The sequence below is a fragment of the Bidens hawaiensis genome, unplaced genomic scaffold (genome assembly GCF_021521415.1).
Source record: "Bidens hawaiensis isolate Kalapana, Puna unplaced genomic scaffold, B.hawaiensis_p1.1 tig00038548_1, whole genome shotgun sequence".
NCBI classification, from domain to species: domain Eukaryota; kingdom Viridiplantae; phylum Streptophyta; class Magnoliopsida; order Asterales; family Asteraceae; genus Bidens; species Bidens hawaiensis.
Genome location: NW_027496767.1, coordinates 151,897 through 178,344, shown reverse-complemented (window position 1 = coordinate 178,344; position 26,448 = coordinate 151,897). Strand labels below are relative to the sequence as shown.

Here is a 26,448-nt window from a genome sequence, read left to right as displayed (position 1 = left end):
CTGCTCTACCTCTTATTGATGTCCAACTCCATCATCTTCCTCATAGAGTAAACTTCTTTCTTTCCACATACCATGATTGAATAGAAATTTAGAATGGAAATCGGAAAAATAATATGGATTCAAGAATGGATAACTGAATAGAAATTTGGAATGGAGGGAAGCCTAATATAGGCTTGAATACGTAATGAGAAACTGAAACTGGAGGGACCTTTCAGTTGAATTTCATGAAATGCCAGCGGCTTTACAAATTCAAAGTGGCTTTTCAATTCCGGTTTGATGTTCCATAGAGCGGTTGTACATGTTTCGAAATCAAGGAGTTCACATCCAAAACGAAATTCATAGTTGACCCATCGAACCACGTAAGTTACAAGTTATATGGATCAAAGATTGCAAATAGTGTTGTGTGACAACATCCAAGTCATATGGCTAATCTCCCACCATTGAAGCATTCCTTTGTTTTATCTCCGTTTATGAATAAACCTATTTCCTTTTCTGATTCAGTTTTGGAAGATTTAACGATAATCCGAGGTCCTAACTTCAACCTAAGCGGTGTATCTATGTATTAGTTTCACATCCGGTAGTTGCCCTATGAATTAGATCGAAGGATCCTATATATGTAGGTACTTGTATATGAATTATAAAAAAAAAAAAGATATCTGATAACACTACTTGATCTCATTCAACTATTTGACTTCACTTTTATAATTTTTTTTTAAAAAAACTGTAGATTAAAATAATACCTATAAACAAATAGCTGATGACAGGTTATAATGCAGACAGTATTCAAATAAACAACACAGTAATGTAATACTAGTGACTTTTAAGCTTTATGATACCTGAGGTGTCGCGGCTGCTTCCGTCCGGTGGTGTTATTGTTAGGGTTTTGTTTCAGTTTCTGTTAAATCGTTAATTACACGTGATTGGGCCTAATATTTTAAACACCCAACACAAAACTAGAAAATGCCATTTTATTATTATTATTTACATGTTCATTATTTTATTTATATGTCTAGACTCGATATAAAACTTATTTGATACATGTTTCGCTATGTTGTTTTGAATGTTTGATGGTTTGATTTTAAAAACTTATTTGTTCATGAATACGGTGTTTTAGTTTTACACTACAAATGACTTTTTCTTAATATATATAACTCTTATAATTGTTGTATTTGTTTTTGTTAATGTAATTTGTAGCATCTTGATCTTGGAGTGATCAAGCAAACTACATACTATTGCATTTTGAGTAAAAAGATAAATATGTAAAGATATGAAAGTATTATTTTAGGACACTGAAAAATATTTTGATGGGGTAAATTGAGTTGAATAAGGTAATTTCTAACATTCTTTGTTCTCATAAGATAATGCTGAACTATGCTACAGTTTGAAAACATAGGTTTAATTAATTGGTTCTATTCGATTTTTTTCGGTTTTTTTAAATGGTTAACCGAACATAAACTGTTTTTTCAAAAAACAAAAAAAATAACCGTTGGTTAATGCTTCGGTTTGGTTTTTCCGGTTATTCGGTTCAGTTACTTCGGTTTTCTGCTCACCCTTAGTTTTATATATAAGTTATCGAATTGATATTTTACTTATCGGGGACGGCCCTGAATACATAATATTTAAATACTTACATATTTACACACACCTTATATTATAAATATATAGACAATATAACATGGTAGTTCAATAAATAAATAAGATTTCAAATGAAAAGCCTAAGAAAAGTAGGAAAAATGTGTGTCTTGTAAATTTATTTCTTAAAATTTCTTATAATTAATTTTACAGTGAAATAGTTATAAACTTCTAATGATATAAGGAGTATTATTTTTATTTTTTTGTTATGTTCTTTTGGGGAAATATATAACTTTGGCCCAGCATAAAATATGTTATTTCAAAGAAATCTTTTACTTAGGCCCAACATAAGAAAACAGTATTTTTTTTTTTAGATTACAAGGACGTACCCATCATTTCTACGTTCCTAATCTCTTCTCGTTTCTGGTTAATACTATTTAATAAACATATTATTTATTAGGTCAACTCACTAACCCGTTTAAGTCATTTTTTACAACCATCAACCCGTTTAACACATTAACATCTTGATTATTACCCATCAACATGCTTAACATGTTTAGATAAATTGGCTAAACTAGTAATGTTTAGATTACGTACACAAATGTAAATGTATACGGGTTAGGATATATGTTTCTGACACAAATAAAAATACTAGTTAAAAATACGGGTTAGGATTTCGATTTTCAGAATCATGATCATGAATCCAATTCCGGTTATCACGTTACCAAATGCTCATGATCATCTTAATTAATTATACTTTCCTCTACAATGAAGTTACGTCCGTTTCCATTAATCATGTTGCATGGCTTATGGGTTATGCTTTGGTATCCCTCAATCAGGGTTTTCGGTTTTCTTTACCACCCTGCCCACCAGTTTTTGATAAATTGTCTCACTGAGAGCTTGGTTCCGTAAAACGGATTGCTTATTGCATTGTGTGTTGATTGTTTTAACTAATCAAATGGAGCCTTTGGAGTTGGTTCAGAAAGTCGTGGTTGTTTTGGTTTGTTTGTATACGTCACGAAAGATGTTTCGATACATATGGAGCTTTGTCGATGTCGAAAAAGATCCTCTTATTGTGCTCGTCACAGGAGCCGCAGGCATGCATGCATCTCCTTGATTTTATTTTATAAAATTGTCGATTCCAGTAGGGGGTGCATGGGTCAGTTTAGGCTCAAACCCAAATTTCGGTTTTTTATTACAATTTCACGGCTTTCTGAAAAAAAAAGGAAGCAAAATATTGACTAGTAGTAGTGTCTACTCTCTAAGTCATCATATGTTTCTTGATCCTTTAGATAACACATTTGAATGATTAACAGGTCAAATTGGGTATGCTCTAATACCGATGATAGCCGGAGGGCAAATGTTGGGTTCAAATCAACCGGTAATTATACACATGCTTGATATTGAGCCTGCTGCAGAAATCTTGAAAGGGGTAAAAATGGAATTATTGGATGGAGCATTCCCTCTTCTTAAAGGTTAGTTTTCAAGACACATTGATTGTGATATTCATGTACAATTGTTTGTATATATAAAGTTTTCATTTGGATCTAATGTAGGCGTTATTGCGACAACCGATGTTATTGAAGCGTGTCAAGGTGTTGACATTGCAATCATGCTAGGTGGATTCCCTCATAGGAAAGGGGACAACAAAGATCTAATATTTAAGAATGTTGGTATATACAAGGCTCAAGCTTCGGCTTTGGAGCAACATGCTGATCCAAACTGCAAGGTTTGTGTCTATTGTTTGGTTAACTTGTTGATGGTAATATGGACGGGTTGGAAGGTGGATCAAAACGAGTAATATTTGGAGCTTGAATGACACAATTTGATTGAAAAAATATGATTACCAAAGTCATAAAATGATTCAACAATAAGTGTCTTTAGATCAAACTGGATAGAAGGTTTTTTACCCATAAAATTTACTAAGGAAACCTTTTGCTACGGTTGTGCATGGGTTGGTTTTGGGCTTAAACCTAATCAAAGACTGGAAACTCGATTTTTGGGTTTTTTTAACAGTGAGTTTTGTTTAGTTTTGATTTCTCGGTTTAAGTTGGCTGGCCTTGAAATATTTGGGCCGGAAAAATAGGCCCAAAATACTGAATTTGAACATGAAACTTTGAGTCTTAAACTTTTGTTAAGTTATTGACTATTACCCGTTTGGGCCTAAATTTTTCATACGACACCATATTTTATTTTTTATAAATCACTTGATATTCAAATAGAAAAATTATAATCTATTAATTCAATAACAAAAGTTGAGTTATTTTGGTTTTTAAAGATTTGGTTCAATTTTTTTGCTACATACAAAACCGAAACCAAACCAGAAATTCAGGTTCTGAAGAAAAACATAAAACTAAACTGTCGTTTTGGGTTGAGTTTGTTTATGTCAGTTTTTTCAGTACGCTCAGTTAATATGGTTTTATGCCCCCCCAAATACTTTTTAGGTAATTTTTTGTATTACTCGTGTGGCATGATAGAGATAAAACATAGCCCAAATTGTGTAGTGACACATTCATAAGTAAACGGCTCGTAACCGCCACCTTTTGAGAGGAAATAAGTACGTGCTTGTTTAAACTAAAATATGCAGAATCAAATGAATTACACAGGTGCTTGTGGTAGCTCATCCAGCAAATACAAATGCATTAATCTTAAAAAAATTTGCACCTTTGATCCCGGATGAGAACATCACATCCCTCACTAGACTCGATCATAACCGTGCATTAAACCAGATATCTGAGGCTCTTAATGTGCATGTTGGTGACGTAAGAAATGTTATAATTTGGGGGAATCACTCGTCAAATTTATATCCAGACGCTAATCATGCTACTGTTGATATGGGGGCGGGACATAAACCAGTGAGAGAACTTATTTCTGATTATCAATGGTAGCTCTTCATTTTATTTATTTTCCTTGAATACAAAATCTTAAGTATGTTTTTAAGTTTAGAGTGTTGTTAATGATGATGAATATGTTTCAGGTTGAATACTGAGTTCATCACAAATGTGCAACACAGAGGTGAGGCTATAATTAAAGCTCGGAGGTTGTCTAGCTCGTTTTCTACTGCAAGCGCTGCGTGTGATCATATGCGTGATTGGATTCTCGGTACACCAAAGGTCCGATCTTGTGTGTGTTTGTGTGTTCTGTTTTGTTTTTGTTTTATGATTTTTTTTGGGTTGGGGGGGGGGGGGGTTCTAGGCGTAACACGGTATTTTTATGAGAACTAGAGGAACAAAATAAAGCATTTTAAGATATAAGAAAATGGTTAAAATTCGATGTTTATTCATCTCTCATAAAATTATACACACATACACACACAATTCATTTATTTATAGAACCTACACATATGTAAGTTAACGCTAAAAATTTAGTATAACATATGAACAAATTAGTTTAATGGTCTTTTATGTATATAGCATACAAATTTGTATGGTAGAAGAGTTTTGCTTTGTTTTGTTTTGTTTATTTAATATGATTGATTGATAAAAAGTTAAATGATTTAGGTTTGTTCTCGTAACAATGAGAGTTTAGTGATAATGAAACTCACCTTTATATGTGTGTGTAGTGCACGTCCGTCTTAGAACAAAATATATGTTGAGAAACGTAAGAATGACATGATACATTTGTACATAGTCAATAAAAGATAATCAGAAGTAGTGATAGAGTGAAACAAAGACGGTTACATAATTGTACGGCGTATCACATTTAAAGCAATAGCTACAAATGCATCATGCAGTTCTTGCAGTTTACAACATAGTACTGAAACGAACCCCCTATATATATATACATCATTTCCTTAATCTCATTTTTCCACTTTCGGGAGCCAGGGAACATGGGTGTCAATGGGAGTTCATTCTGATGGGTCTTATGGCATCCAACCGGGCTTGATTTATTCTTTTCCAGTCATTTGTGAGAAAGGCGAATGGTCGATTGTTCAAGGTATGTTTAACATAATAAATATAATGATAGATCTAATATATGAAGTAAAACAATTTAGTAAGTAGGTTTTATGCAATATATATATATATATATAGGGTGACTTGACTTTTAACCCACACAACTGATTCAACCCGTTTCGGAACATGTACCTGTTTGACCCGTTAGAAATTTGAAAATTTTATAATGGTGTAGGGCTAAAGATTGATGAGTTTGCAAAGGAGAAGATGGATGCCGTAGAAAGAGCACTTGTTGAGGAGAAAACCGTCGCCTACTCTTGCCTACACTGACTTTCATGTAATCATGTATATAATTTCCATTGCTGCAGTTATGAGTTAACTGTTGTGTCCTTCATTTCTCGCTTTATTTATTCATAACCACTAGGAAAAATTTGTGAATACATGAAAGTCCATAGGTAAATAACTAAGTACTACATGAATTTGGTCTTTGGCAAGTCATGGTCATGATTTGGCTTATTTAGGACCCTCTTCTCTAGTGTCGTCGTAATGGGCACCTGTTCAGACATGTGTTAGTAAAAAAGTGGGCTATGCAATTTTATACTTTTTTAAAAATAATTAAAATTAAGACGCTAGAGTACATCATTTCTCCTTCTCGGTACATAAAACTTATAACTGTCATGCTCAAACCACCAAAGTCAATTGTTAAACGAGTCATTTTTATGTTTGATAATTGTATTATGCGTGTCATCTCTAACTGACGGCCCGATTTTCGCTTTTATAATGGTTTAGTTAAGGCTTAGTTATCAATTATCACGTTCATCAAATCGTGATTTTGTTTGTACTTGAGCAAACTCTAAATTGATAACAAGACTACTTTTTTAATTGACTCTTAATTCAAAATATAATCTTTCATGAATACACGTGAAGATCCGATACATAAAGATATTGGGAAGTATTAATGTATTGTAACGAAGTCAAAGATTATATGAGAACATTTAAGCACAAAAACTGAAGATGTAAATATGAATATATATTTGGAGAGATATATGACTTGTCATATTATAAAAGGATTCACTCAAAACACTCAAGTGTATGAGATCATATATATTTCATCAAAAGCATTCAATGGTAAGTTGTGATGCTTTTAGTATCTTACGTGTGATTGAAAATCAAAACTATCATCATCGATCAGTGGGTGCATGGGAGATACATGCAAATATCACAAGACAGCGTGACTAAGGCTAAGGGTATGGAAAAAGGCTTATATGTATATTGTATATATATAAACCCAAACTCTCAAACCATCAAGACGGTAAAAGTTAAACATGCATGGATACTTACCAGATCATTTTTTCCCATCTACAGAAAAATGCAACACTAGGGATCTTAACAATAAGATATATGCAACACGGGTAAAAGTATTTAATCCAACGCCATATTTTATTAATTGTGTATCTGCAAAATTAAATCACAATCACATACTCGTTAAAGCATATATAGACAAGCACGAAAGATAAATGCCATATCAGTTCAGATCCTTGCGAAAAGTGAAAACAATAGTAAAGACTATATATATTGTGATAAGTTATGTCATTCTCACATAAGTCATCCTGCCTCTCTAGTAAAACATGTAATCAAGATTTAATTACACGGCCATATTATCATAAACTATGTGATGTGCATGTGAAAATAAATGACATGACTGTATGCGTCATAACCAAGTCCCAAAATTCAACTTTTAACATATTTTAATTTAAAAGCAGGGAAATGGGATCCATTTCCTATAATGAAAAAGACGTTATCATAATCGAATATAATATATACATTTCATTAGATAATATGTTCCTTTTTAGACGACAACGAACGATTAGTCTAATATATTGAAACATATATACAATAGGGCGTATCTGTATTATAAGTTGATATACGTTTCTCTCGTTCATGTTACCGTTGAAGCCATCTGATTATGGCGTAAAGTCGTAAATGAGTCGGACTGCTGATTGTATATGAGCTACTCAAAAATAACTTGTTAAAAGCTTGAATCAAACCAAAGTTAAAAAAAAAACATGTCATATAATGTGTGATACGTACCACCTATTTGCATATACCATATTCTTTCGACACCTATCTCAATTTTTATTACTATAGAATTGTATAAAATTTCACGAACACTCGTAAAAATAGAAATATAGGAGCAATAAAGATAGATGCTATATTAGTGCAGATCCTAGCATAAACACTAGTGAATACTATATTGTGCTAGGTAATGACATTTTAGAACAAGATATCTGTAAAGTTTTATGGATTAACCACACTGAAGAAACACGGATCCGATCTCCGGGTATGGGTCCTGGATCCAATGAGTCAACAGGGTAAAGTACGATAATTATGACTAAGGTATGAGTGTAACTTCCCAAAGTCCAATGACCGGAACCTGCAAAACAGACACCGTGAGTCTCGTTACAAGAAGGACAAGAGGGGGGGGGGGTATTCCTGTAACCACCCTCCGGCGTGAGAATCAGTAATGTTCGTAAATGGAGAAAGTACTGAAGTAAACAGACTAAGTGTAGTCAGAATGCAAGTGAGTGAATGAATACCTCATACCGTTTGACAATGTATTTATTGCCGAAGGACGTAAGAAGGTGATTGGGCCAGCTGTCCTCTTCTAGAAGATCTTCAATAACCGTCTGGACGCGTGTCCTTTTATGACAGGTTGAGCTATACGTCCCATGTGCATGGGTATAACAACCTGGACACGTGTCGCCCAATGATAGGATAGGTCGCACCCTGGCCATGTGCACGGTTATAACAACCTGGCCAGGTGTCCTTTATTCATTGGCCGGTAAGTCACGTGTTCCTCAAGTAACAATCGTGGATATCCTTCTAGATGGTAATTGGTTGGTGACAGCTGTCCCACTGGCATTTCCTCTCGGTTGTTTGGGCGGATTGATATCTTATCCTGCGGACGACTTTCGAGGGTGCAAGGATGCTTCCGCGCGTGGTACGAGGACGTTCTTCCTCTACCGTGATATGCGGGTGATCCGTATGTCCCACGGGTGGTCTATTGGAGGTTCCTCTGTGACCCGCGGGTGGTACTTAAGAGTATTTGGGTCTTTTTGGTACCCTACCTCTATACACACGGTTTCTGATTACAAGATAAAAGGGTCAATAAGAACCCTAGAAAATAAGCAGCAATTACAAAATAACTTCAATGATAATGGTCTTCAACAGTGATATATATAAACCACTCTTGTGTCCACACAGATTGTGTGAAGATGCCTCAGTCTTGATGTTATTGTATAGCAAACATATAGCATCAACAGAGTCGAATGCTTCACAATAGAAGAAAAGAATGGAGAATACTCTTGCAATGCACTTTTCTTAGTAGATGATAAGGTGGCCCTCCAGCTCACTTGTTTGACTTCAGAATAAAAGGAAAGTACCTCATAAAAGAAAAATAATTATTAGAAAAGATATGAAAGGAAAGACAATAATCAAGGAATTAAATGAAAATAATTGTAATATTTTAACAATATCTCAATCATCAAATAAAACATGTTGAAGAGGTATGTACCCGCCTCAACATCGAGCGGGGCAGGTCAACCCACAAGATATATACAAGACATTAGAAATCAAAGATATTATCAAGGCACAAAGCCAAAACTTATGCGCACAGCGCATATCGCATATGCTCAAGCATCACATGCTTGCACATATCACATATGCTCAAGCATCACATATGCTCACGCATCACATATGCTCGCGCGTATCACATGCTCACGCATCATATATGCTTATGCATATCACATCGTGCGTCGCGCATCCGCGCGCGGCGCATATCACATACTCGCGCATCATACATGCCCACCCATATCACAGCTGCGCATGGCGCAGCTGCGCGTGGGGCATCCGCGCGTGACGTGTATTACATGCTTGTGCGTATCACATCTGCGCATGAAATATCTGCGCGTGAGAATAAAGAGAAGACCTCGCGCATCCTCAGGATGGGCGCATATCACACATGCACATAATCAACCTCGTCCTTATCCAAATCAGGATTAGGGCAACCTTGATTGTGCACGTCAGACAACCTTCCAGAAGGCATCTTTTTAAGGAATAAGGATATGCTGTTGTTGACAGCTGCTAAATGAAAGGTGGACAGCTCAGCATGACTCATGGGTTACCACGTGATTATAACCAATGAAAAAGCACCAGGTGTCTCCAAGGACACGTGGCGCAAATCGATTGGAGGAGGCCAACAAAACCCTAATTTGGTCCCAGCTCAATCAGTGGAAACCCTAGCACTATAAATACAGCATCAACTCCACAAGGAAAGATATACAAAAACACAGTCACACAATCATACAGTATTCAACTATTAAGCAATACTCTCCAGATTCCCTTACTCTCACATTATTATCTTCTCCTACATATACTTATTCTCACGCCGGAGGGTTACCCCAAAGAGGACCCCTCTGTCCCTTTCTGAGGGGTAAGTTAACGGCGTTGTTTATTTTGTAGGTGGAAGAACACAGATCCAGAAGAACCATCGGTGAAATAGTACAATCAAAACCCGAGGAAAGTAGATCTGCTACCAGTGAGTAGATCCACGTTTCTTCATTGGCGCCATCCACTGTTACAAACGGCAATCAGATCTCGTCAGATCTACATAAAAAAAATCAATCACCATGGTTTCTGGCGTTCGTAACGCTGATCAAGCTCTGGAGGATATTGAACGTGAGGGTGTCAATGAGGGACAACAGTTTCTGAGGGTGCCGCGTGATTCTACGCGCACCACCAGTAACCGTCCCTTCATCACAACCCCTCACGGCCAGACTGAACCTCCTCCAGACGATCTCACGTTACAAAATCTTGCCGGCGCGAAACTGAAAGGACCAATGGGTCCAGAAGAAGAAACAAATGATCCGAATGAATGGCTCATAAACGAGCAGCGTCGTCTAATGGAAAAGTACAATGAAATGGTCAAACAGAAAAAGCCAGCCGACCAAACACAAAGGCAAGCATTTGATAAGCAGACTACAAAAAGGCCGCGCGCGCCGGAAGACGGACATTCTGTTCACACTGCACACACTGAGTTCAGTGATGACGAAGTGCATAGCATGAGGAAGACGCGAGATACTCATGCAGGAGGCTCACAACTCCGCGCGCCTGTGAACATGGCGCCTGGAGCCAGAGCAGATCTGGATATGCACATGCCGTACAGCCCGCCAGTGAGGGGGCAAGTGGACGTAACCACGCCGTACAGGCCAGCCATCTTAGTGAAGCACTCAAAATTTACTGAGCGCATCGCTAAGGCCCCCATCCAGCACAAGACCAAGATGCCAAGTGGTCTGGGCAAATATGATGGCACAACAGATCCAGATGACTTTTTGCAAGGTTTCTATAACACGGGAAACCTAGAGAGCTGGACGATGCCAACATGGTGTCACATGTTTGCCCGCTGCCTTACGGGCGCGGCGCGTGTCTGGTTCGAGAGCTTGCCGACTGGGCAAATTGATGGGTTCGAGGAACTATTGGAAAAGTTCCAAGCCCACTTCGTACAGCAGCGCAGACACACGCGCGATCCTGATGACATCATGCATTGCGTGCGCAGGAATGATGAAACGATTGAGGACTACATCACTCGTTTCAATCAGGAGTCTCTGGCAATCGGGGGTATAACTGAGCAACTCCTGCGCGTGGCTTTTATACAAGGCGCACGCAGTGATCAACTCCGCCGAGCTCTCGTAAGCAGAGATGGTATGCCCACCACTTGGGCAAAACTAATGGAAGCATCGCGAGTCTTCGCGAGAAATGAAAAACAGATTGCCCAAGATAGGGCAAGAGAAAGAGCGCATCAGGCTGAATCACCGCGCAGCAAAGAGAAGAGGGCCAAACAGAACTCTGTATGGTCCAGGTTGCAACCAGCAAGTTTTTCTTCCGCAGAAAAGCAAACGCAACCAAGCTCACCCCAGCCCCAAAAAGATGTTCGTAATCGCGGGGAGGGTGACAAGAGGGAGGGCGGCAGAGATCCTAGCAGACCTCTGCCAAGAATATGGACTCCCCTCACTAAAACACCTTCACAGGTGTTAAGTACTGAGAATGTCCAATTCAAGCCCCCCAAGCAACTACACTACAAGGGACCTCAAAACAGTGGCAAATATTGTGAATTTCACAGGTCCCCGGGCCACAACACCGACGCATGCCATCATTTAAAGGATGTGATCGAGAAGGATGTAAAATCAGGCAGGCTGGCTCACTTGGTGAAAAACCCAAGAATAGAAGATGAGCAACCGGAAGGAGCCTCTGCCAGCAAGAAATACAAAAGAATCTGTGTGGCTGAGGGGGGACGACAAGGGCAGACGTCAAAAAAGAGAAGCGCGCAAATCCACGGAGATTGGCGCGAGCAGCAAGTTATCTTCCCAAGAATCAGGGGAGGCCCTTCAATCAGCAGCCCTCTCGTCATCACCACACACATTGCTCATTACGAAGTGTCAAAGGTCCTGGTGGACACTGGAAGCGAATATGACATTATGTATGAGCAATGTTTCAGAAAGTTAGACCTGGCAGACCAAGCGCGGCTCGAGATGGTGAACGCACCAATCTGTGGTGTTTCAAATGAAATCATCCATCCCCTAGGTCAAATTCAGTTTGAACTAACTATGGGGGATGATGAGCACAAGCGAGCCGAAGTTGTCAACTTCTTGGTCTTGCCCACCACGTCATGCCACAATATGATCCTGGGTAGGGGAACGATTGCCCAATTTAATGCTATACCGTCGCCAGCGCACGGCGCATTGGGGTTCCCTACACCAACAGGCGTAACATTTGTTTACCGCGATCATTTGTGCGCAGTGACAAGTACGCCGCGGGAAGGGAGAATGAAACTTCCAATGGCGGACAATGCGCCAGAGAAGTGGATTTTAAACCCAAAATTCCCAGAGCAAACGGTCACATTTGGCGCTACCATTTCAGACGAAACGAGATTGAGAATGAAAAGGTTGCTCACAAAATACACGTCGGTCTTCGCGTGGCAACACTCCGATATGACTGGGGTCCCGCGAGACTTGGCGCAACATTCTCTTAACACGTTCAAGTCGGTGGAGCCAATTGCTCAGAAAAAGAGAATCATGGGGGATGAAAAGGCGAAGGCCATGAATGAGCAAGTTGAGGACCTGTTGCGCGCAAACATAATCCGCCCGATCCGATACCAGACGTGGGTAGCCAATCCTGTGATGGTAAAGAAAAGCAACGGGTCATGGAGGATGTGTATTGACTTCAAGGACCTCAACAAAGCATGTCCGAAAGACTGTTACCCCCTCCCAAACATCGACGCAAAGGTGGACTCCGTGGCGCCATTCAAGCTCAAATGTTTCCTGGATGCCTACAAAGGCTATCACCAGATTCAAATGGCACCACAAGACGAAGACAAGACTGCCTTCAGAACCGACAAGGGTGTTTTTTGTTACACAAAAATGCCCTTTGGTTTAAAGAATGCGGGCGCCACTTATCAGAGACTTATGGATTCGGTTTTCAGTGAACAAATCGGAAGAAATCTAGAAGTCTACGTTGATGATTTGGTGATCAAGAGCAGGGAGGAGAGACAAATGCTCAAAGACATCGAGGAAACTCTTCAGCGCTTAACGGAAGTCAACATGAAGCTCAACCCGAGCAAATGTACTTTCGGCGCGGAAGAGGGGAAATTTCTTGGTGTAATGGTCACTAAGGATGGTTTCAAGGTGAACCCTGAAAAGGTGGAAGCCATCCTTGACATGCCTTCACCATCCACCATGAAAGAGGTTCAGAAGCTGAATGGTAGGTTGGTGTCAATCAACAGGTTCCTAGCGAACCACGCCAGCAAATCTACTCCATTCGTTAACACTTTGAGGAACTGCTTGAAGAAGAGCCAATTCAAGTGGACGCCTGAGGCTGAGCAAGCTTTCAGTGAGATAAAAGAATGTCTCATAAAGCTGCCCGCGCTCACAGCTCCACTTCCTGGCGAAACCCTTACATTGTACTTGTCAGCTGGAGACCGCGCCATCGGCGCAGTATTATTGGTGGATCGCAAGGGGATACAAACGCCAATATACTATGTGAGTCGGGTGCTGACAGACCCTGAGACGCGCTATTCCATCATGGAAAAGTTAGTTTTGTCACTAACACACGCGTCGCGCAAGCTTCATAGATACTTCAATGGTCATCCTATTGAAGTTCTGACAGGTTACAACATCCAGCAAGTCTTGCGACGCCCCGCGCTCTCCGGATGGCTGACAAAGTGGGCGCTGGAATTAGGTGAACACACGATCACCTATAAGCCCCGTCCAGCAATAAAGGGTCAAGTTTTAGCGGATTTCATCACGGAAATCCCAGAGGGAAAGATTGAAGAAGCTCAGCGCGAGGTAGACCCTCCGCGAGCAAATGATGAAGAAGATGTTTGGAGGCTATTCACTGATGGAGCCTCCAACAGCGAAGGGTCCGGCGCAGGCCTCAAACTGGTGGACCCTGATAATCATGAATATACTTATGCTATTAGGTTGGACTTCAAGAGTACTAATAATGAGGCTGAGTATGAAGCCCTGCTGGCTGGTCTGCGCATTGCGCGCAAGTTTGGAGTTAAAAGGCTAGAGGCCCATGTTGATTCTTACTTGGTAGCTGCACAGGTCAATGGCCTTTATGATGCCAAGGAGAACACCATGCCTCTATATCTAGAGCAGACAAAAAAGCTCGTTGAGCAGTTTGACTTCTTCAAAATCATACACATCTCGCGCAGCGAAAACAAGTCCGCTGACGCGTTGAGTAAGATGGCATCAACTAATTTTGATCACTTTGGCAAAGATGTCAGGGTGGAAGTGATGAGCAACCCGTCAGTGCAAACGCAATCTGTCCTTGTAATTCATACAACCCCTTCATCCTGGATAACTCCAATAATGGAATTCCTGAAGGAGGGGAAGTTACCGGACGATCGCGCACAGGCGAGAAAGATAAGACACAAGGCGCAGAACTATGAACTACTTGATGGTACATTATATCGACGCTCTTATCTTGGACCGCTCATGAAATGCCTGGATGCTGAAGAAGCAAGCTATGTGATTAGGGAGATTCACGAAGGAATCTGCGGAATACACGCTGGCCCACGCATGGTGGTTGCCAAGGCAATGAGCTCAGGCTACTATTGGCCAGGCATGTACTTGGATGCGCTAAAAGAAATCCAAAAATGCAAGGCATGTCAGAGCTACGCGCCAAACACCATGCGGCCAAAGAACAACTTGATTCCAGTGACCTCCGCATGGCCTTTCCACAAATGGGCCATTGATATTGTGGGGCCCCTGCCGCAAGCGCAAGGGCGAGTGAAATTTTTGGTAGTGGCGGTAGACTATTTTACAAAATGGGTTGAGGCCAAGCCATTAGCAAAAATCACAGCTGAGGCGATGAAGCAATTTATCTGGAGCCACATCATTTGCCGTTTTGGCCTTCCTATGGAAATTGTGAGCGACAATGGCAAACAATTCACTGACAGGAAGATATCCAGCTGGCTCAAAGAATTGCACATCAACCAAATCTTCACTTCGGTCTACCACCCTCAGGGGAATGGCCAAGTGGAGCGCGCAAATCAAAGTTTGTTAAATGGGCTGAAGAAAAGGTTGGAGGGAGAATCCCATTCTTGGGTCGAAGAGTTACCTAATGTCCTGTGGGCGCACAGGACATTAAGCAAAACTAGCAATGGCGAATCCCCGTTCAGCCTAACCTATGGGACAGAGGCTATGATCCCAGCAGAAATTGGATGCCTATCCCATAGGGTACTCATGATGAGCAAGACTGATAACGAGCGCGAAAGAAGATTGGACCTCAACTTGCTTGAAGGGCGCAGAGAAGCGGCTATCATCAATGAAGCCAAATACAAGAAAAAGCTGGAAAAATATTATAATCAGCGCGTTAAAGAATGCCACTTCAAGAAAAATGATTTTGTCCTTCGAAACAATGAAGCTAGCCGCGCAATACCCCCAGGAAAAATGTCCCCCAATTGGGAAGGACCTTATCAAATCTCAGAAGAATTGGGGAAAGGCGCGTACACTTTAAAAGATTTGAATGGAAAAAAAATACCGCGCGCGTGGAACGCAGCACAGCTTAGAAAATGCTTCATGTAAAAATTCAAATATGTAATCAAGGCTTTTAAGCCATCATGAATGATGATTCGCGCTATCTTTCAATATTTGTTCTATTACCTTTGCATACATGTTTCACACTTCCTTTATTAATTTGGAGCAATATGACAACACTATATTGACTTCAAAACAAAATAAAACGAAGTAAAACATACATGCGCGAGCCTTAGCTCAAACGCGTTAACGAGTCTTAACTCTAAACGTCAGGGCCTTAGCCCAAACCTACGAGCCTTAGCTCAAACACGTTAACGAGTCTTAACTCTAAAAACGTCAGGGCCTTAGCTCAAAACAAAGAGCCTTAGCTCAAAACACTCACAAACATCCATCTTACATCCCGCGCAGCCTGATCATAAAAATCCCTAAACACAACTAAGGCAAAGTACATGCCAAATCATAGTTGTAAAGGTCTCAGGTCGAGGTCGCGCGCGGAATCATAGTGGATATCTGAGTAACACATGCTGACATGTAATGGCTAAAACTCATAATTCCATATAAAAAACGCGCGACAACGACGCGCAAAAAAGGAATAGTGACAAGTCATCGCGCGTGTCAGCATAAACAAGATACTGCGAAACCACTTACAAAATAGGACTATGGTTAAGTAAATAATTTCCTTACAACCTTGTTCTTATTTTAACGTGCAAGCATATCTTATATCTATACAAGCAAACATGAAGAGATGAATGGAAATGCGCAAGATGTGAAAAAGGGAAAACAAATTTCATTCCATAGCATTGAAATTTACAAGTGTGATGAGTTACAAATTACAAGTATAACAAAAAACAAAAAAAAAAAAAATTAGAAAGATGAAGGGCTTCTCAAGTCTCCACGTCGACGTCAGCCACTTCATCACCCTCATCATCTCCCGCAGCATCTGGCGCGGCACGCTCCTCATCTCCAAACTGACCATAGTCAAGTTCTTCCTCCTCAATGGAGTCTTCTATCACGACGGTGTCAGGAGCAGATTCTTTCGCCGCGCCAGAGCCGCTGGCAGGGGCAACATCCCCCGCGCCACCATCATCGCCACCAGCCCCCTCGCATTCATCGAGCAACTTCTTTAGCGCGCTGAGGTCGGGCTGGTCAGCAAGCGCAGCTATCTGCAAATCATTAGAAAAGTATTGAGTACAAAACACTTGGAAAATTAATCAAGAAAAACTCATTAAGGTCAAGGTACCTGCACAAGGATGGGGATGGGAGTATTCATATACTTCTCCCCCACCGCGGCCATGTCCGCGCAGGCCGCGTCGCTCTTGTAAGGGTACTCGGATGGGTTCTTCTTCAACATGCCATATTCATAGCCATCCGTAAACCCTTCAGCTCGACCCACCAAGCGCGCGGCAGCATTGCAGTCCATCACAAGGGCCTGAAACTCGCCAGAATATTTCATCGCCAAAGCGCAACGAGTCATGCCCTGTGACACCAGCCATTGGCGATCCTGCGCGAGGCCAGCAACAGACGTCTCGAGGGCAGGAACCTGGGAGTTTAATAACTCAACAGTTTCCTTGGTCTTTTTTAGCTCCTCTTTATCAGACGCTGCTGCCGCCAAAATTTTTTCTTTCTCCGCCTGCGCAGCATCAAGTGCTTCCTGGCTAGATGCTGCCGTCGCCAAGGCCTCATCTCTATCGGCCTGCGCGGCCGCCAACTCCTTCTTCAGGCGCGCAACCTCACTCTCCAGTGATGATTTCTCAGTGATACTCTGGACGATAGCTTGGTCACGCGCCTCCGCCGCCAGTTCCAAGTCACGCACTCACCGCGCGTACTTGGCAACTTCGGCCTCCGCCACCTGCTGCTTCTCCCGCGTAGCTTGGAGCTCATGCCCGCTCTTAATAAAGGCGGTGTTGGCACTTGCTCGGTTTTCGCTGAGCTCCGCCTGGAGTTTCTCAGCTCGTGCGCGAGCATCAGAAAGGTTCCAGGCAGCCACCTTAGCCTCTTGCTGGGCTTCCACAAGAGCATCGCGTACTTTAATATAATCACGATGAAGCTCTTGGGAGGTAGCAAAGAAAGCCGACCCAGCGAAAATGTGATCGTTGAGCAAGTCAGCGCGGGTGCGCCCCTCCTGATACCTCCTTTCAGTAGGAGGCACGGCATGAGCCCAGAAGTCCTCGCATACACCCATGGATTGGAAGGAACTGTCTTCGTTAATATTCCATCTCGGGCGGTAAACGTGGTCACCTTCCTGCAAAACACAAGAAATGTTCTAAGTCATAAAAACATACTTATATGGAAGTACGCGCAGCGGAGCAACAAATTAAAACATACCTGCGGGGATGAAGCAGAAAAGTCAGCGCCAGCATCACCAGAAGTCTGCGCTGCGAAGTCTTGTGGCATCGCAGGGCTGGCACGGACTCCGAAGGAGTCTTCAGCTTGAGCTCCCTCATCCTCCTCATCTTCTTCAATCGGCCTCTTCTCCTGCGACCTGGAGGGCTCCAAACCAGTCTCGCGGAGAGGGCTGCGCGTAGGAGGAGGCGAGGGAGGTCTCGACGCCGCCAGTTCGGAGCGCAATACGGCTTCCTGCTCCTTTGTAATCCCAATAAGGGGAGACTCAGCACTAGCAGGAGCAGGAGCAGAACCAGCGGCACCGGCAACGGCGCCATGAGTGTCACCAGCAGCTTGTACGCCAGCTACAACTCCTATGAACAAATCAACAACAAAAAATGGGTTATGATTTGATCAAAACAAAAAATTCAGAAGACAATGGCGCAAAACATACCTTCGCGCAATTCTGTTTGCGATGCGAACATCGCCATAAAGTTCATTCTACCCTTTTCTGAGGGTAGAACAGGGGACTTCGAAGCAGCCCCAGGCGCAGACTCAGCACCTTGTTGCGCCTGCGGCTGATCTGCTACCGTCGCCGGTCCTGCAAACATTCAAATGCGAAAAGATTTAATAATAATTCAATCAGAATCGCCCTAATTGAACCATTATGGGTAAGCAAAGTATACCTTTCGCAGGCGCGACACTGCTTCTCTCTTCAGCCGCGCGAAGGGAGGAGGTCACGCTACCATACCTCAAGTGGACAGGAGGTCTGCCCACTTTCACAGGCAGGGAAGCTAAAGAAACCTTGGTGGTAAACACCTGGGTTTCCTCAGGTCCCTTCGTTTGAGCATGGGGATGAGCGACAGGGGTGTCATCTTTCTTCTGTTTCTTACTGCCCCCTGCGCCAGATTTCCCCTTAGCTTTGCGCTTTAGTAGGGGCGCCTCCTCTTCCTCCTCCTCCTCTTCCGCGAGCTCCAGCTCGTAGTTTTCGAGCGCATCTGCAAATACAAGCAACAGAACTGTTAATAAACTTTGGTATTCTAAAGGAATAAGCATAAGTGCGAAGGCTTACCAGGCGCGTCGCTATCAAAGTCAAATTCCAGATCCACAGGGATGAACATGTCATCGAAGCTATCTGGGAAGCCCACCTCCCCAGCGCCCAGCGGGACGGAGCCACCCTCCACTTGATCGTCGTATGCGGCGTGGAAAACCCTTGGTTACTGCGCAAAAACAAGACAAATAATATCAGCAAAGGCAAATTTTATTAGCGCGGAAATAAAGCAATGCGATAACTTACGCAAGCCGTCCACTTGGATGACAGGCTCCGCCGCGCTGTCGGCCCACAGCTTACTCATGCCGACCCCCACCAGCGCCTCCTCGCGAATTTTCTTGGCGGGGGATGGTTCGGCGGTCAGTTTCTTAACCCAGGCGCCGGTTGGGTTCTTAATAACATCCGCATCCGCGGGCGCATAATCGATCGCGCGCATCGTCATGCGGATGGGGATTACACCAGCCCTGATGTAGAAGAACCTCTCAGACCAGTCATGAAGGCTCTTGAATGACACGGTGCTGCACTTAACCTTCTGACTGCGAGGAATAAAGGAGATCCAAGAATCTTGGATCTTGGGCTTGTAAAAAAATTGAAAGCGCCGAGGGGTGGGCTCCTCGCGCTGTGATTTGCACATGAACTCGAAATGAGTCATGCGCACAAGTCCAAACGGATGGACTTGGGATATATGAATCCCGAAAAACCGTAACACCGCGCCTACAAACCTTGTCATCGGAAGACGAAGGTTGCAGTGGGTGAAAAAATGGGTGTACAGTGAAATATAGCCGGGAGGCGGGTCCGCCGCCGTTTGCCCGGCCACAGGCAACATGCAGCCAAACACAGGGGGAAAACCCTGTGACGAGATGAGGCTGTCGAGATCGGCCTGCCTTAGTTTGCAGGGGATTTCATTCCACCTTTTCGTGGCCTTGGTCCTCCCTACTTCCTCCGATGTGGTCTCAACAACCCTCTTCCCCTTGCCCTTTTGCTTCAATGTCGACATCACCACAGATTTCACACGGCGTCTTCGAGAGGCAATAGAGGTGATTGAGGGGTCAGAGGAGTCTGAGCTATCAGACATACAATAACAACAGCAACAGATAACAGGGTATCTGGAAGCAATAACCAGAAAATCGGAAAGATAGAAGCTTTGGAGTACACAACAATGAAGATGAAGATAAAAATTTTTCCTAAGGGCCTGCTTTTATAGGCCCAGGAGAGAGAAAATTGGCAACTGATCGGATTTCACGCGCCCCCACTCGCAGGTGCAAACCAATGCGAGCGCGACACGTGTTCCAGACAGCTGTGCGAGGGGACATGAAAGGCAACTGTAGCACCTCGAGCACACGAAACGTCTGACACGTTTCCGGCGCACGTCACCACCAACCAACCACGTGTTTGGACCCTTCGTTTCAACCAAATGGATAGAACTTCGCACAACGATGGAAACAACCAAGAAAACGACAAAACCCCATTAAAAAGACCAAATCAGTAAGTCTAATATCTATCTTACCTCGCTAGCGCGAGATAAGACACACATTAGACTGGGGGGGCTTGAAGAGGTATGTACCCGCCTCAACATCGAGCGGGGCGGGTCAACCCACAAGATATATACAAGACATTAGAAATCAAAGATATTATCAAGGCACAAAGCCAAAACTTATGCGCACAGCGCATATCGCATATGCTCAAGCATCACATGCTTGCACATATCACATATGCTCAAGCATCACATATGCTCACGCATCACATATGCTCGCGCGTATCACATGCTCACGCATCATATATGCTTATGCATATCACATCGTGCGTCGCGCATCCGCGCGCGGCGCATATCACATACTCGTGCATCATACATGCCCACCCATATCACAGCTGCGCGTGGGGCATCCGCGCGTGACGTGTATTACATTCTTGTGCGTATCACATCTGCGCATGAAATATCTGCGCGTGAGAATAAAGAGAAGACCTCGCGCATCCTCAGGATGGGCGCATATCACACATGCACATAATCAACCTCGTCCTTATCCAAATCAGGATTAGGGCAACCTTGATTGTGCACGTCAGACAACCTTCCAGAAGGCATCTTTTTAAGGAATAAGGATATGCTGTTGTTGACAGCTGCTAAATGAAAGGTGGACAGCTCAGCATGACTCATGGGTTACCACGTGATTATAACCAATGAAAAAGCACCAGGTGTCTCCAAGGACACGTGGCGCAAATCGATTGGAGGAGGCCAACAAAACCCTAATTTGGTCCCAGCTCAATCAGTGGAAACCCTAGCACTATAAATACAGCATCAACTCCACAAGGAAAGATATACAAAAACACAGTCACACAATCATACAGTATTCTGCTATTAAGCAATACTCTCCAGATTCCCTTACTCTCACATTATTATCTTCTCCTACATATACTTATTCTCACGCCGGAGGATTACCCCAAAGAGGACCCCTCTGTCCCTTTCTGAGGGGTAAGTTAACGGCGTTGTTTATTTTGTAGGTGGAAGAACACAGATCCAGAAGAACCATCGGTGAAATAGTACAATCAAAACCCGAGGAAAGTAGATCTGCTACCAGTGAGTAGATCCACGTTTCTTCACATGTCATGTGGTTTCTGGAAATTCGTAGTCACATGATATCAACCATGTTATTTTACGCAAATAGAACTTTCTCAAGGCAGTATGACCCCTCAAAAGCTAAGGCACAACTCTAATTATCTATTAGGGGTAGGGGTGGTCTCGGCAACCCATTCAGGTTGAGGCTTTGCCGATCGGCTACACAACCGCCACCAATTCAGGTAGGCTAGGCGGGTAGCTAATCCGGCTACTTTTTCCCGGGTGAAGATGGTAATGATTTTTGATAATTAAGCCATTGGTAACGGATATAAAGCCATTGGATATTGAAAAATATATTTTTTACATATGTAATACACACCACATTAATCATTTTTATTTAACAAAACTCATACATTAACCAATTTTTTTATCAATTTTCTACACACCAAACAAAATGGAAGAGATGATTTTATTTATTACAACTGGGATTACTATAGTACATTCTTCATCGACAATGTCCTTATGGAATAGCAAGATGAAAGTACACATTTATGACTTCAGTTTGATCTTTTAGATCATCTTACAACCTTAAATCTATCGTACTTCATGGATGAGCAAATGGTAGTACTAGTACTAAAACAAGCATTTCGGTATTGGTGTCAAACTTTTAAGAAAATCGGGATCAGGAAATTCGTGATCGGTACCAGTATTTACCGACTTTTACCTACGATACCGATATCAAATCAAGCATTTTCAATACCAATACCGGTATCAGGTTTTTAAAAAAATCAGGATCAGAATACTCGGGATTTGTACCCGTATGGTACCGAGCTCATCCATATTATAAATCGACTCAGACGAGAATTAGTTTAATTTTATGTCCATATATTTTATTGTTGATGTTTTTTTTTTTACTTTAACTAACTTTTTATTTTTAATTTAGATAAATTTCGAGTTTTTAGCCCTGCTTGCGGTGCGCACATATGATGCATATATGTGTGAACCCTCGGGTGGGCAAAAGTGAAATTGCACTAATTTTGACGTTATTTTACTAATCTCGTGAAAATAACGTTAAAAGTGACGGACGGTTAATCAGGCATCATGTAGTGGCGTTGATAGCCGAAAGACAAGGGTACATGCACCGATCAGCCGGTGTCCCGATGATTGAGTGCTATGTGCCTTATGTCCAAGGCTTGATGCAAAACTACTATCGAGCCGGGGGTCTCACCGGAAGCAGCCTCTCTATCCTTATGGGGTAGAGGTAAGGCTGTCTACATCTTACCCTCCTCAGACCCTACTATAGCTTTGCTATTGGTGGGATATACCGAGTACGATGATGATGATAAATTTCGAGTTTTGTTTTAAAATTGTGATTTATGTTTTATTAGAAAAAACAAAAATAAGAATGGTCAAAGATGAGGGTATGGGTGACAAATGTGACCCGTTGGATTGAATGAGTTGTAATAAAATGTATATAATGGGTCAGAATGAGTCAAACTAAAAAAAGAAAATGATTAAAACGGGTCAAAAAGGGTTGACATTTCTCGATTTTTATATGGAACGAGAAAAACGGAAGAAATTTTTTAGTACTTTTACTTTTTTAGTTTTTGATTTATATTTCAAGTTATGATTTTTTAATTATTTTTTTCTATTTTTAAGTGAGGGTTTTTCGGTGTGTTTTGATTGCTTGCAGGAAAGGTTATAGCTATCTTGCAAAGTTCAAGGTTGGTGATGATAAGAAAGAAGCAGCTGATCAATCACTAAAGGCTTATCAAGTATATTTTGTGTTTTAGAGTTTTATGCATTTTAAATAGGAAGGTAATTTATGTTTTACTAATCAGTTAATAATAATGTTTGCAATTAGCTTCCACAACTGCAGAAGCTGATCTGTCACCAACTCACCCGATTAGGTTGCGTTTGGCTTTGAACGTTTCAGTGTTCTATTATGAGATCATGAACACTCCTGAAAGGTATTTTATAAACCTTTTGTTTCAGTCTTTTATATAATCTTGATACAAAACATGAGCTAAATTGTGTTTTTACTTTTAATCTTGGGTACTTGGGTTGACATTTTGATACATTTTTGTATAGATTTTCTGATTAAATAAATTATTAATGAAAAAAATGATTATAGAATATTATCGTTAAAATAGTTAAACTCTTCAAATATTTACACACCATTATTTTTTTATGGTTAATTTGGTTTAATTTAAACTTAACTGTTCATGTATATTTATAAATACTAGTATGAAGCCCGCGCGATGCAGCGGGATCCGAACTCGACTTGGCGTTCAACAATACAAGAAATATACCAATGTGTATATATAAAAGTGTGTAATCATTTTAAAAATCAATAGTTGATAGTTCGTATTATTTAAAACTGCAAACAGTGACCCACTTCATTATGCATTAATCCTCGGTGCTATAAATTTTCTTGAACCGAAAGTCAACCATCTCAAGTTTTGAAGACTAAGTACGAACATGCTCTATGATAAAGATCAATGGCTAGTGACATGAACTAACAACCTACAAACTGCATAATAGATAGAAAATGCTCAACCATCTCAAGAAGGATTGTTGATTATACAATTGAAATAGATAGAAAATGCTCAACTAACATGGAAAACTGCATAATAAAGCAGACTATATATAATTTTCAAGATACACATTTATTATTTAATTGCTATTTATAATATTATTAAGAAATTATTTAAAACAAAAAATGTATAAACCTTCTGGCACCGGAAGCAACAACAATATTTTTGTCTCACAAAGTTAATCAATGGCTCTCATTGTGCTCTCACAACTCCAAAAAGTCCATCAATTACAACTCCACCTATTCACTATAACGAAAAATATATAAAAAAAAATTAACAGCTTGAATATGAAACCAAAACATGAACACTTTACAACTAAGTAAAAGAGTGAACCAAAAAACAAGGAAATGTTGCTCACTTATTGTTATGTGGATGAGATGTTTGAAGATACCTTAAATGATGCCATTTTAACCTTCTCAGTTGCTTTGGCAAATTTAGCAGCTTTTGCTCTTAACTTAAATCGTGTTAGTCCCTTTAAACTCTTGGTCCAATGAATGCAATACTAAGATAATTAAACAGAAAAATACCCACAATTAAAGCTAAAGCTACCAGAATATTTTCAACTAACCTTTTAACTTAATCGGCAGACCATGGCAGTCCTAAACACGAATGTAATGAACTTTATAGTCTTGAAGAAGCTGTGATTAGGGCTGGAACTAAGGAGAGCCGGGGTAGGCTCGGGCTCAACTCGTTTACAATCGAGCCAAGTCGGCTGGTTTATTTTAACAAGCTGTTATATTCTACTGAAGCTAGGCTCGTTTGGCATATTTCCTTTATAAGTTATAAACCTTTTGATATAGCCCATTTGACCCATTACAAACTAAACATAACCTGAATCAAAGAATTCACAAAACGGGTCAAAGTAGCCACCAGTGATAATAATTTTTAAAATATTTAATTAACAAACGTGCATAAACAAAAGTTTTTGCTCGTTTAGTTAAATAAACAGATATGAATGCTCGCTTAGTTTTTGACTCAATGTGCTACGAGCTGCCTTGCGCTTTTTGACAGGCTGGGCTTAAACTCAACATTTCAGTCCGTTAAGATAAATTAGCCAGCTCTGCTTGTTTGAAAACAACCCGAGCATGAACCCACACTTGACCGACATGTTTACAATCCTAGTTGGGCCAAAAAACATGTGTGCAAAAATAAAAACTCTAAAAAGTAAAAAATAAATAAACATGAGCCTAAGCTCGGCTCAAAGTTTAAACTCAATAAGATAAATGAACTGGCTTAGTTGTGCCCGTTTACATTCTTTTAAAAAACAGTGCACAAAGATAATCGTATAAGATTAAAAGTTGACTAATACTCTTTCCATATTTTTTTAACATAATACGGACTGACACTGTAACAGAGTAACGCATATTAAATTTACAACTTTACGGTATATAATCAACCGGTCGTATAAAACCGATCGAACCAATTAATAAACTTAACTTGTTTAAATATTTATCCACATCTCTATTGTAATTGGATCATTTTATTTAATATTTGAAAGTTTTTGTTAAAAATATATATATATATATATATATATACTTGTATTACATGTATATAACTATTTATTATTTTTTAAAAATCGAGCTTAATTTGTTAAATATGTTATGCGTAGCACCTTAATTAATGTTTAAACATACTGGTTTTAATATAGTCAAAGTGCACATGTATTTTGGGTATTAATGTTTGTGCAGACTATTTTTCGAGTTTGAATTTAAAAATTAAAACTACAGTATTAAAAAATCACAAAACTCATATATGTTAATAGCAAATTAATACTAATAACACCATTTTACCCTTGATTTACTTAATTATTTCAATTTTCGATTCTGTTTGGTTTTGGTTAATACGGCTAACCAAGGGTAAAAAATCGCAACCATAACCAAACTTTCAATTAATTTAGTTTGCAGTTAACTTGGCCCAGTTTCAGTTAACTCTTTGGTTGCACAATGTCACACCCCGACCAAAGGCGGCAGAACATACCGAGTTGTAACGATTGCCCATAAGCACATGACACTATTTAAACCGACAATATTTAATAAACTCATTTCATTTCACAACATTGAAAATGTCACATAACGAATAGTCATAAGACAAATACAACAAAACATAGCAAATAATATATTGTTCATTTCGCTAATATCCTAAAGGTATTTGTGACGTTTTCTCCACAAGCTCCATAATCAACCAAGATGTAAACCTGTAACATTTCATAAAATAAAACACAAAGGTTGGTGAGCAATTCATAAGTTTGAGCAATATGTATATAATAAAAAAAGTCACAAAACTAGTATACGAAACAATAAATAGAAGCAATAATTTGGATAAAATCGCTAATAGATTTACGTTAGAGACACCTAACTATAAGGGG

At 40.7% G+C, this 26,448-nt stretch overlaps 1 protein-coding gene across 2 annotated transcripts; it reads left to right on the top strand.

The window, feature by feature from the left end:
• Positions 1 to 2,478: 2,478 nt before the first annotated feature.
• Positions 2,479 to 5,805, top strand: LOC143590419 (malate dehydrogenase, cytoplasmic-like). Of its 2 annotated transcripts, XM_077070909.1 has the most exons (7): positions 2,479 to 2,669; positions 2,889 to 3,047; positions 3,129 to 3,301; positions 4,179 to 4,456; positions 4,550 to 4,685; positions 5,397 to 5,508; positions 5,701 to 5,805. In XM_077070909.1, exons 1-7 carry the CDS (start codon positions 2,531 to 2,533, stop codon positions 5,793 to 5,795), a joined length of 1,092 nt encoding a protein of 363 aa, XP_076927024.1. In that variant the 5' UTR covers positions 2,479 to 2,530; the 3' UTR covers positions 5,796 to 5,805. The 2 variants fall into 2 exon arrangements, with proteins under 2 accessions (XP_076927024.1, XP_076927023.1); XM_077070908.1 differs by lacking the exon at positions 2,479 to 2,669 and having other exon boundaries at positions 2,892 to 3,047; positions 5,397 to 5,501; positions 5,718 to 5,805.
• The last annotated feature ends 20,643 nt before the right edge of the window (positions 5,806 to 26,448 follow it).

Excerpts from the sequence above, each read along its gene's own strand:
- LOC143590419 (XM_077070909.1), top strand. The coding sequence starts at position 2,531 with ATGGAGCCTTTGGAGTTGGTTCAGAAAGTCGTGGTTGTTTTGGTTTGT. Across the intron at positions 3,302-4,178 it reads ATGCTGATCCAAACTGCAAG|GTGCTTGTGGTAGCTCATCC; the intron begins GTTTGTGTCTAT and ends TGAATTACACAG. Across the intron at positions 4,457-4,549 it reads CTTATTTCTGATTATCAATG|GTTGAATACTGAGTTCATCA; the intron begins GTAGCTCTTCAT and ends AATATGTTTCAG.